The following is a 12,440-nucleotide window of genomic DNA, read 5'->3' on the forward strand; positions in this document are numbered from 1 at the left end:
ACAAGATAGAAAAGACCATATATGGCTGGGCAGTGGAGGCACACGCCTTTAATCCTAGCATGTGGGAGGCAGAGGCAGGAGGATCTCTGTGAGTCTCAGGTCAGCCAGGTCTACACAGCAAGTTCTAGGACAGCCAGTGCTACCCAAAGAAACCCTGTCTCGAAAAACCAAAAAAAAAAAAAAAGAAAAAGAAAAAGAAAAGAAAATACCATGTATGATAGCACATGCCTATAATCTTGGCACTTGGGAAGCAGAGGCAAGAGGCAGAGGCAGGAGGATCACCTCAAGTTTGAAGCCAACCTGGCCTATGTAGCAAGTTCAAAGCCAACTACCTACTGAAGAGTCTACCTGAAAACAAAACAAAACAAAAGAAGCTATAACCACAAATGTGACGTTCCCAAGTGCAGAAGACCACACACCGGGCCTGTCAGCACAGTGGCAGTACCACCACTAGTCAGCCTAGGACAGACTGTAAGCACGGGAAATTATATAGTGAGGAAAGAACTAGCTTTAGGGAGCACCAGATTCATTTATGATATTAAAAGAAAATCTGTTTAGCTGTCCTTCAACTCTTGCACAAAAATGAAAAATAAGATATACTAAAGGGGAGAAAAGAAAAAATTCCAGACACATATGTAATACATTGTATATATGGAGACTTGACATTTTTTTAGATCTATATTATTTTACATGTATGGTGAATGTTTTGCCTGAAGGTATGCATATGTACTATGGGTGTCCCTGGTGCCTACAAAGGTCAGAAGAGGGAGTTGGATCCTCTGAAACTGAAGTTATGAATGGCCATAAGCCACCTTGTGGGTGCTGGGAATCAAACTGGGGTCCTCTATATACAGTGGTACAGCAAATAATATAAATACCACATGCCAATTGTGCAAATATAAAATATTCAACCTTTCCATACCCATTTCAAAGATTTAATTTAAATATTAATTTATTTATTTTTGATTTTTTGAGACAGAGTTTCTCTATGTAGCCCTGGCTTAATTTCATTTTTAATTATGTGTATGTGGGGGGTGTGTATATGAGTGCACCCGACATCCTGGAAATGGAGTTATAGGCGGTTGTAAACTGCCTAATATAAGTTCTGGGAATTGAGTTGGGTCCTCAGAAGGAGCAGCCAGTGCTTTTAACCACTGAGCCACCTCTCCAGTCCCCATTTCAATGAATTAAAAAAAACAAACAAACCAGAATGCATCTTTCTCCCTACAGGTTAAATAGTACCTTAAAGTGGTATATTCTTCTCATGTGTATATAACTTTACTAATGTGTATTTTGATTTGTTATACAAACATCTTTTTATCTAAGTTGTACTATACTGTGCATCCTTTTGCAACTTACACTTTTAGACTAACCAAGGCTTTCAACACTTCTCTGGAATGGGGCCAAGGCACCCTTGTTTCTCATCATGGTTTTTACGAACTCCACAGGAAACCTAGCTTTTAACCACCTGTCGGTTTCTGTTATATTACTTTACAGCACTTCCAATTCAGAAGCAAAATCTTAATCAAAACAGACTTACAAATGACTCAAACTATAAAATTGAATTTTTGGTGGGAGAAGTTACTGGTATTGCTGTAAAGGAGAAATATTATAAGAAGTTTTTGTTGCTGGTACTGTTGAATAGCATTTTATTATTTTACATATGTAAATGCTAAGCAAGTCGTCAGCCACTGAGCTAGGCTCCCAGCCCACTGATCTGCATCTTGATTGTGCTGCTCTGTAGGCATGATCACAGAAGTAAGCAAGGCATATGATGCATAGACACACACACAAACATACATGCATGCACACACACACACACACACACACAAATAACTACCTCTGGATTTATGCAATGCCACTCTGTTGTTTAGGGTATAGGACTTGGTGGTGTGTAAAGTTGACACTATGGCAAACTGGGACTTAGAAGAAGGGTGGGGAGGTCTTCTGTACATTTTCTTGTAACATTTGTGTATAATTATCAAAGTGAAAATTAAATTTAAAACTAAGTTTTTAAACTAAAGTACACGGAAAAAAATTCTGCAACCTTCTTGTCATCAAATTCAAGCTGTGGTGCTATAATATAAACCTATTATCTAAACAGAGTAAGTAGTATAAGCAAATAAAAATAAAATCAAATGAGGCAGACCTGCATCAATGAGAAAATGCCATACTGGAGATGACCACTTTAATCCTAAGGTACAAAGATAGATCTGAAAAGCTACGGGCCTATAGGTGGCTATTTTTAGATTACTGTATGTCCTTACCCTCATGGACAGGAGGATTTATCTAAATAGCTATCTCTGTTCACCACAAACAACTCTGCTTCATCTCTATTTTAAGCCAGCAAACCTGCCCTACATCTGCATGCTCCTTTCCTAATCTACTCACCTGTCTTTCCAATCATGAACTATTCACTACTGAGGAGGTTGGATTAAATACTGAAAATCATATGTTCTTTTTAGATTCTTACATAACTTAATGGGACAAGAAATTTACTTCAGTGACCTGACAGGAGCTCTTGGAGACCATTCCCTCTGTTCTGATGCTCACAGAAATCACTGTCAAAAAACAGCTAAGAAGTAGCCCTTCTATCGCTAATAATCAGTGACAGTTAACAGAAACAATAACTTTTTTCTAGAAGGCATAGGAGAATTTTATGCACTTAGGAGGCTAAGACAGGAAGATAATGCATTTGAGGCCAGCCTGGGTAACTTAATGAGATGCTATCTCAAAAAGAAATAAAAATCAAAGGAGGGACTAGAGAGATGGCTCAGTAGTTAAGAATGCATATTGCTCTTGCAGAGGACCCAAGTTCCAGCCCCAGCACCTACACTCTGAGTGGCTTACAACCATTAATAATTCCAGCTCCAGGGATCCATTACCCTCTCTGGACTTCACTGGCTCCCTCCCTCCCTCCCTCCCTCCCTCCCTCCCTCCCTCCCTCCCTCCCTCCCTCCCTCCCTCTCTCTCTCTCTCTCTCTCTCTCTCTCACACACACACACACACACACACACACACACAGAGAAAAATAAAACAAATCTTTAAAAAGGAAGGCTCCATTGAGTGTTACAGGATATTAAGTAGATGTAGTTATTTGGATAAGGTGTTTGATTTTCTAAGAACTGGGGTTGCTGGGAGTAATCTCCCATCTCTGTAATGCCTGTAGACACCTCTAGCACTTGAAAGGCAGAGGAGGCAGAAGGCAGGAATATATTAAGTTCAAGGCCAGCCTGAGATACATAGTGAGATCTTGTTTCAAAAAGCCAAAGACAAAAGTCGGCAAGATGGCTCAGCAGGTAAAGGCTCTAGCTGCCAAGCCTGACCACGTGAGCTCCACCCTAGTAATCCACACGGTAGGAGAGAACCAATTCCTGAAAGATCTCCTCTGGCCTCCAAAGGCATGGCCCAGCCTTCCTGTGTGCACCCCACCACCACCACTAGCAACTAAATACATAACTGTAACCCTGTGAGTTTATTTCAGTCACCCAGATATGCAACATCAACAGATCCCTCCTTTCTATCTCAGACTCTGCACCCTCTGGCCAACAACAGCTCTACAGTGACACCGTGTTCTCCATAACAGTGTAGGGTAGTCAAAATAACCAACTAGGGGCTTGGGACAGCTCAGTCAGTAAAGTGCTTCTTTGAAAATCTCCATCTGATCCCCAGAATTCATGTAAAAAGTCTGTGTATAACTGGTAATCCCAGCACTAGGGAAGCTCTCTAGGGATCGCTGACCCAGCCAGTCTAGCCTAAGGAGAGACCTTGTCTCAAAGGTTGATGAGACTTCTTTCTCAGGATACCTGAGATTTTTCTCTGGCCTCCACATACAGGCAAACCACATCCACATACACCCTGTAAACACATGAACTTCCACATAAAACAACACAATGTTAATAATAATAAAATATTAAAATAATAACTTTATGCCGGTCAGTGGTCGCCTACACCTAATGCCAGCACTCAGGAGGCAGAGGCAGGCATGAGCTCCAGGCCAGCCTGGTCTACAGAGCGAGTTCCAGGACAGCCAGAGCAGTTACACAGAGAAACCCTATTTCAAAAAACAAACAAACAAAATTAATAACAATAACAATTTTGTAATAGCCTAGAGTGACCAAGTCCACCTTTATTATGCCAACCTACCTCACCTTACTTTTAAACAAAGCCTAGCCATCCATAGAAAAATGCAAATTAAGACTCATCTTTTTAGCCACCGATCATAACCAAAGTTTAAAAGATTATCAATTTACAGAGTGTGGGAGTAAACCTTTCACACCAGATGTGGTCTAGTTTAGTCATCCACTTTTTCACAAGCATTAGTCACAGGCAGCTCCATGGTCCTAATGTTCTGTTACATTTTGGGGAGGCTATTAAGTGCTATACTCTGTGAGTACATCCCAAGCAGTGTTTAAGCTTCTAAATATAACCAAAAATGTGTGCAACATAGTAAGAATTCATCAATACTTGTTTATGAATAGACAGATTTCCAAAATCCTATGTATACTACGAAAAAGACACTTCACCATTCTTCTTAAGTATTTTAAGTTGAAATCTTTGAGAAGTGAAGGAGAATAAGGTTGGAAAGCACACTATATCGCTTTCTTTATTTCATATGCCAGTTTACACAGAACAGGTTCCCTGTCAAATGTCATCAAGATTTACAGTTAACACCCACTTCTGTGTTGGGGCCTCAAACATGCTAAGCAAGCTCTACCAGTGAACTACACCCCCAGCCAAAGAGTAACTTAATGAGTAACTGCTGGCATTTATTTACTAAGTGCCTCCAATGGGAACTGTGCTAAGCACTTCCCATACACTACTCTTTGAAGTCTGAGGTCAGTACTAGCGCCTATTTTAAATCTACAGCAAGCAATAGTAAAGAAGAAAAGTCACACAGGCTGTAGTGAGCAGAGCATACTCTCTTTCCTATACTGCTACCCAGAAATACAGGTTCTTATAGTTGCACTTAAACATTTCCTAGGTCCAAGCCATGAGCTAGACACTGTATTCCGCTTTAAGGAGTCACACTTATTGCCCTGAAAAAAAGTTTAGTGTGAAATATTTGGGAAGGGAGAGTGGTACTCAACAATGGACCCAGGGTTACATGCATACTAGGCAAGTGCTCTACCACTGAACTACAGTGTCTACATCCAACACGAAAACACTCCCAAATGTTTGTAAAACTGGGGCTGGAGAGAAAGCCTGGTGGTTAAGAGCACTTGTTGCTATTGATGAGGACCTGGGTTCAGTTCCCAGCACCCACAAATGTGGCCCACAATGATCTATGACTCCAGTTCCAAGGGATCCAAACACCCTCTTCTGGGCACACATGGTGCACATACATACATGTAGACAAATGCTCATACTCATAAAATAAAAAGAAATGAATCTTTTCCAAGAGTTTGTGGAGCAGTAGATTATTGGTGGGAGTTCACAGGAAATAATAGTCAGCAACAACGGCGGAGGCGGTAAAAGCAGCATCTGATACACACATACAACTTACGGTGTGCCTGCCACTGCACTTTGGAGAGCATTAATCTTTCCAATTACCTTCTAAGTTTTTCATTATCCCTCTTCTAGACAAGCAAACTGCCCAACTGGTTTGTTCATGGCCGAGCAGCCACCTACTAAAAGGAAGAATTTGAATCCAGGTAAATCTGACTTTGGAGCCATGACCTAAAGCCATTTATTTTATTTTATTTTTTTTGAAACAGGGTTTCCCTGTGTAGCCCTGGCTGTCCTAGAACTAGTTCTGTAGACCAGGCTGGCCTGGAACTCAGAGAGATCCTCCTGCCTCTGCCTCCAGAGTGCTGGGATTAAAGGCCTGCATCACCATCACCCAGCTAAAGCCATTATTCTTTACATATAGCCATCTAGTAGAGGAAAACAATTTTCAGAAGTTCTCTCAGCTCAATCTTGAAAGATAAATGGATGAGGCAGGCTGTAGGACAAATTCTACATGGAAGTAATGCCCAGTCACAAATGCAAAACACCCAGGGACCTACGAGCAGTGGTTAATAAATTGGAGATGTGAGGTGTTGAAGAGGAAGTGGAGAGGGAGGTTAGAGAGGTTTAGCGTGCAGGGCGGTACTGTTCACCAACTCAGAACCTATCCTTCAGGCAGGAAGAACTCATGAAACATGAATCCAAGTTTAAGAAGAGTTCTTGACATTAGTCACAGATCCTGGACAAGCATGGAGAATAAACAGCTGGAGCAAAAGGCCCTCAATGGATGAGGAAGCTGAGGGAGGGATGAAGCAGGCTATTCAGAAACCAGAAGTCCAGTTTCTCTCAGCTGGTGGGACCGGCTCTGCAGCGAAAAGGAGAAGAGCTGAAATGACTGTTAGCTTGTCACTTGAGCCAATTCCTAAACTGGTAAGTGGTGTGGTTAACAGAACAGGAAGTAAGCTTAGAACATCCTTTCTCCTCTACGCATGAACAGCTTTTTGTTTGTTTTTTTGTTTGTTTGTTTTTGGGGTTTTTTATTATTACTACTATTATTTTTGTTTGTTTGTTTGTTTTTTTTTGGTTTTTCGAGACAAGGTTTCTCTGTGTAGTTTTGGTGCCTGTCCTGGATCTTGCTCTGTAGAGCAGGCTGGCCTCGAACTCACAGAGATCCCTGCCTCTGCCTCCCGAGTGCTGGGATTAAAGGTGTGTGCCACTGTTGCCCAGCTTCATGAAGTTTTAATATCTATCCTCAACCATTTTTCCTTCACTCTAGTCTCTTAATAAAATAATAAATTACCACTGCACATCATTTATGTAATTTTTAAAATTAGGCTGATAAGACTATTTTTAAATATATCAAAATAACTTGTTACCCTTTTTAAATTTTTTAATTTTATTTTATGTGTATGATTGTTTTGCCTGTGTGCATGTATGTGTACCATATGCATGCCTGATGCCCACAGAAATCAGAATCAGATGCCCTGAAACTGGAGTCACAGATGATTGTGAGCTACCATGTGGATGCTGGGAACCACACCTGGATCCTCGTAAAATCAACAAGCGCTCTGAACTGCTAGGCCACCTCTCCGGCTTCTTAACAGACTCAGTCAGTTGCCTCGAACCCTACTCTGCACTTCACCGCTGTCGCTGGCACTTCTGATTTACCTGCTTCTCTTTCCTCTCTGGTGAAGTGCAGGTGTTTCTCCATGCATTAAAACTTGAAAACTGTTACATTCTACAAATGGTTGTACCATGAGGGCAGTAGTGAGACTGTGAGACATGCTTTCATTTCCACTAGTCATTTGGCAATTAAGTGGCTCCAAATAAGACACTCCAAAATGACAAGTGACACAATTAGCTGAATAATTCTCTTACATATGTAAATCTAAACATTAAATTTTTTCCAAAAATGTTAGCCTAATGGAAAAGTGTTCTATTCCTATTACCAAATATGGCCTAAGAAAGGGCTTTAATTACTTGTCTCTTTGAGTCCTTATTATTTCCCTCTTAACTCATCTGGTAACGTAGAGACTTTATAGTAAAAGTGGTTGTAAGTTATTAGACTGAGCACATAGCTCAGTGCCACAGTGCTTGCCCAGCAGTCACACAACTCAAGGCTCTATCTCCAGAACTAAAACAAACAAGTGATAATGTTGCTTGTAGAAAGCTGTACCATCAAATGTCTAATATAAAGCTTTGGTCACACCCAAATAGCATAGGCTAAAGAGAGCAGCTTATCCCCACTCACAAAAAGAATTAGGTGTTTACAATGTCTGAGTTCTATTCAGATGCATGAATCTCAATAGCAACAACTTCGAGTGTCTTAAGGTTTGCAGTTATTATTGACTACAACTGCAAATCAAGCCTGAACCAAACCCTGCTGGCAAGCACAAGCATACACCCTAAGTCTTACTTACATTGGAAATTCATATAGGAAGAGGTTTTTCAGGATTGGTATTGTGCTACCCCCACTGAAAACTTAAGGTGCCAATGTAGCAGCAAAAAGACTTTCAAACCATGCTCATGCCGTCTGCAAACTTCATGGGAGCATTTCTGTAAAACTACAATGTTTATGTTAAAATATGAAAGATTTGTCTAATGAAAGCTTTAGTGTGTGTGATCTGTTTTCTTTTTAATTCAAAATTCCCAGGAAATGGAAATGCAGGAGAGTATTAATAGCAGCTGTTTCGGGCATGAAGTTTTTGTTTTCTTCTCTTTCTGCCTTCCAAGTTTCATGATTAGCAGGGTTCAGACTACATAAAAGAGAAAAATACTTAAAAACCCCTGTGACATAAAAGAGGATGACACCAAGAAAAAAAAAAAACAAACACAAAAAAGACCTCCAAATAAGAAAAGAAACTTGAAAATGGGGGAAGAGGGTTGTTAAATGGAAATATCTCATAACTCAGTTATTTGAGTTCCTAGTTCTCTGCCCCAGATGCTAGCAGCAAGACCCCAGTTCAGAGCCTCTGCCTTAGAGGTTCATCGAATTGTGACTTTCAAAGCAGAGAAACAAACGAACAGTTAGGGGACACTGTAGACAGCACTTAGTGAGTTAGATCCTAAGAGGTTTTAAACATAAAATAAGCTGCAGAAGAAGTCAGCCACCAGACAAATGCCTCCAGAAGTTTGCCTCTTCACCCACGGACAGGAGTCCACTCACATAACCTCTGCATTTTGAAACAGGTGTTTCCAGGCTAGGATGAGGCTGTTTCGGTTTGGGTTTCTCTGTGTAGCTTTTGGAGCGTATCCTGGAACTCGCTCTGTAGACCAGGCTGGCCTCAAACTCTGCCTCCCAAGTGCTAGGATTAAAGGCATGTGCCACCACCGCCCGGCTCAGTTTGTTTTTTAATCCTGTTATAATTTCATCTGTTTCCTAACTTTGGTGGTTTTCAACTGCTAATGAATTCTCTACTAACCACATATGTAGCTAGAGATCTAGCAGGAAGTTAGGTATGATGGCACACACCTGTAATCACAGCACTTAGGAGGTTGAGACCAGAGGACTTCAACAACTTGAAGGCCAGCCAGGGCTACATAGCAAGATCATGGGGCAGAGGGATTGATTATGCAACTGCTTTCATGTTTCTTAATCATCTTTTAAGTTTCCAAAGTCATTTATATGATGCAGGCTAGACAAGAAAATTACTACAAATGAGATTATTAATCAGAAACAAGTGTCAATAAAAAGGCAAAGTAAAAAGCCAGATGTGACATCAAATGTCTTTGACTGAAGCCCTGGGAGGCAGAGGCCAGCCTTGTCCACATAGTGAGTTCCAGCCATGGCTAGCTGCACAGTGAGACCCTGTCTCAATAAATCAATAGATAAAGTTATGATGACAGGTGGGCTGGAGAAATGGCTCTTCTGTTCCAGGCTGAGGCTCACAACCAAAGGATAAAAATATTCAAATGAAACCCATTATTTCTGATACTAACCGAAAAACACTACTAGTACACACACACACAAAAGGCAACTCCCTAACTAAGGCCCAGAAGCCAAGAGTAAAGCAGGTTTCCTACCCCCTTCAGTTTCAGAAAGCTGCATTCAAAGGACATTCAAAATACAATCACGCCCACCCACCCACTCTTCTTCAAGATTTGCTCTCACAGAACAATTAAGTAGACTTTAAAGTTAACAGGAAATAACACAACCAAAAATACCGGGTGTGGCATCACCTCTGACACAGCTTTGGAGCTGTGAATAAACGCAGACAACTGTCCAGGCAAAAGAGCATCAGCTCAGGACCTGGAGGCCGATACAATAAGCCTTTCCTGCTCACACAGTCGTGCCTGGCTTGCTTTCCTTTCCTCCTTTCCTTCCTTCTTTTCTTTTTTTAATAATGGGATCTCAAGCTGCCCAGACTAGCCTTGATCTCACTCTGTAGCTGAGAAAGACCTTGAACTCCTGATCCTCTTCCCTCCGCCTCCCCAGCCCTGGGATGACTGGCATGTACCACCATGGTTGGTCTCACACCCAATTTTGTTAAAAAGCAACTTCAACTATTTCAAACTCTAGAAAACCCAAGAAAAAAGTTACCCAGAATCCAACATTGCTGAGGTCAAGTGATTACCCTAAAGTTGTTTTATTTATTTTTTTTTTTTTTGGTTTTTCGAGACAGGGTTTCTCTGTGTAGCCTTGCCTGTCCTAGAATTCACTCTGTAAACTAGGCTAGCCTCGAAATCACAAAGATCTGCCTGCCTCTCCCTCCTGAGGGCTGGGATTAAAGTTGTGTACCACCACAGATCCAGGACATCCAGGACTAATAGAAAAATCCTGTCTTAAAAAAAATAAATAAATAAATAAAAATAAAAAAAAAAGGCTTAACCTAGGTATGTAGTTTTTTCACCTGTAATCCCAGCACTTACCACTGTGATAGGAGGGTAACCTTGAGTTTGCCTGGCTGGACAACAGAACAAAACTCTGCTTAATCACTCACAGGTCTTGAAAGTATACAGCATGCGGTAATTTGTAATTCTGCTAAAGAACAAGTTTGTATCCTACGCATGAACACTTAGCTGCAGACAGACCTAGCAATAAACAGCACCTACACTTTAACTGCCTTTCATTCCACTTCTGTTTAAGGGTAAGAAATGGTCATTTTAAAACGTCCTGTGTACATTATGGTGGCGATAACTGGTACAAAAAGAGATGAGACTGAAATTCTGGAAGGTCTGGTCTGAGGGTGCCACTAAGCCTGGCTCAGACCTCATTTACCCTGACTTGACACGGAATTCAGGTTTAACTGGTTCCCTTGCCTACTTCAGCTGAGAAAGAGGCGTATTTTGACAGAGAGAGGTACTAGAAAGAAAAGGGCGGATGAAACACTACGGTGGTACAGTGGTGAGAAGTCATTTTAATGTAGGAGGAAACTGCCAACACCCTTACACAGTTGGCTGTACTGGTCATAGTAACCGTACAGTTCAGAAATTAATGTACATAATGCCCCATCAGAAAGGGTTGTGTGAAGTAATTGGTGTATTAAAAGAGGCGTATCTCCTCCTTACGGGTTAGATGCTATGAAGACGTACACTAAAGCGGTCAGGACACTTTAGCTGTTAAAAGACTAATCCATTACATGAGCAATTACTTAAATCCCTAATGAGACCAAATTCTAAGGACATAAGTCTCAAAAATACCGTTATGTACTGTTCGGCAAGGCAGATAGCCAACATTTATGACATTAATACTGTCCTTCTCTCTGTCAGCACGCAATAGGCTCCCCCCTTAAAAAGATTATCACTACTAATCTTTGTTTCCTTTCTTCTAATATCAAAATGAAATGGGGGAAGAAGGTATTTTAATAGTTTTCTCCCACTGTGATGAAAACCACCTCGCCCAGAAACAGCTGGTCTAACATACTACCTTCTTAGAAAACAGTGCTTTCACACCAACTATGATTACGGAGAGAGGAGGAGGAGGTCTTACAGTCGGACAATAGAAGCACATGAATCAGTGGTTATGTTTGACAGGTCCTATTGGATAACGGGCAGAAACTACACCATAAAATCCTGCAAGATCGAGAAACGAGCACTTTTATATTTTCTTCTTCCAATAGCAATGAAAATAAGCTATAACGGTAAGACATCTCAATCGGAGGTTATTGTTCACCAAGTTCCTACGGCCAAAGCGAAAACAGAGAAGTCCACATGTCAAGAAACCGGTAAGCCCCTTAAAAAGATTTGTGTTACGTTTCTTTTAGTAAAAGCAGTGACTTGTGATATCTACAGAAAGTGGGCCAAACGTGCACAGTATACCCACCACACCCCTCAAGAAAAAAAAATTGTAAGGGTTAAGCAAGGGGCTGTCAAGAAAGAGCTGAGCCTAAGGGGGGGGAAAAACCGACTGGGGTGCGTCAAGTGAACTCTCTCTGCTCACACAACCCCAGACCGCGTCCCTAGACAGAAGCTGAGGCAAAAGGAATGAGGAGGGAGCGCCTGGATGCTGGGGGAGTGGATGGCGGGCGCGGTCGCTCTACCCACCTCCCGCTAGGTACCCGTCCAGCAGTCACCGAGGACGCCGGCGGCCGGCCGGCCGCCCGGTCCTCCCCGCGCCCTGCAGCGCCTCCCGCCGCTGCCTCCATCCCCGCTCCTCCTCCTCGAGTCCCCGAGCCGTCGCCCGGCGAGGGCCGTTCCCCGCGGCGCGCTCGGCACCTTTGATGACGCGCTCGGTCGTGGAGAGCTGAGGTTGCTTCCCGGACATGGTCTCCTCCCGGCTCCGGCGGCCCGCAGGACGCGAGCCGCCGCCTTCCTCCCCAGCGGGCTGCGCTCGGCGAGCCGGCAGCCACCGTGCCGGGCCCCGGAATACGGGGCGTCCTCGGACGGCGGCGGCCGCGGCGCCGCTCCCTCCCTGCGGCGGCGGCGGCGGCGGCGGCGGCGCCCGCGGCTCGGCGGGGACGACCGCGTCGAGAGCGACGGCGACCGCGGCTGAGGGGACACAACTAGGGAGACCGCGGCTGCGCGCGGCCAGGGGCCCCCGCGTGCGCGCCTCC

At 42.9% G+C, this 12,440-nt stretch overlaps 1 protein-coding gene across 8 annotated transcripts in view; it reads right to left on the bottom strand.

Annotated features, from left to right (window-relative positions):
- Positions 1-12,440, bottom strand: part of Ppp3cc (protein phosphatase 3 catalytic subunit gamma) — a 79,128-nt gene extending 66,688 nt beyond the window's left edge. For 2 of the 8 annotated variants that reach the window (XM_042285107.2, XM_042285105.2), the window contains exon 1: positions 12,103-12,288. In XM_042285107.2, coding sequence (XP_042141041.2) covers positions 12,103-12,151 — 49 coding nt within the window. In that variant the 5' untranslated portion in view covers positions 12,152-12,288. Of the gene's footprint in view, positions 1-11,931; positions 12,050-12,102 lie in introns of those variants that run through there. The other 6 variants (XM_042285103.2, XM_042285102.2, XM_076545304.1 and 3 more) reach the window with 6 other exon arrangements.

This window comes from Peromyscus maniculatus, chromosome 9, assembly GCF_049852395.1.
Source record: "Peromyscus maniculatus bairdii isolate BWxNUB_F1_BW_parent chromosome 9, HU_Pman_BW_mat_3.1, whole genome shotgun sequence".
NCBI classification, from domain to species: domain Eukaryota; kingdom Metazoa; phylum Chordata; class Mammalia; order Rodentia; family Cricetidae; genus Peromyscus; species Peromyscus maniculatus.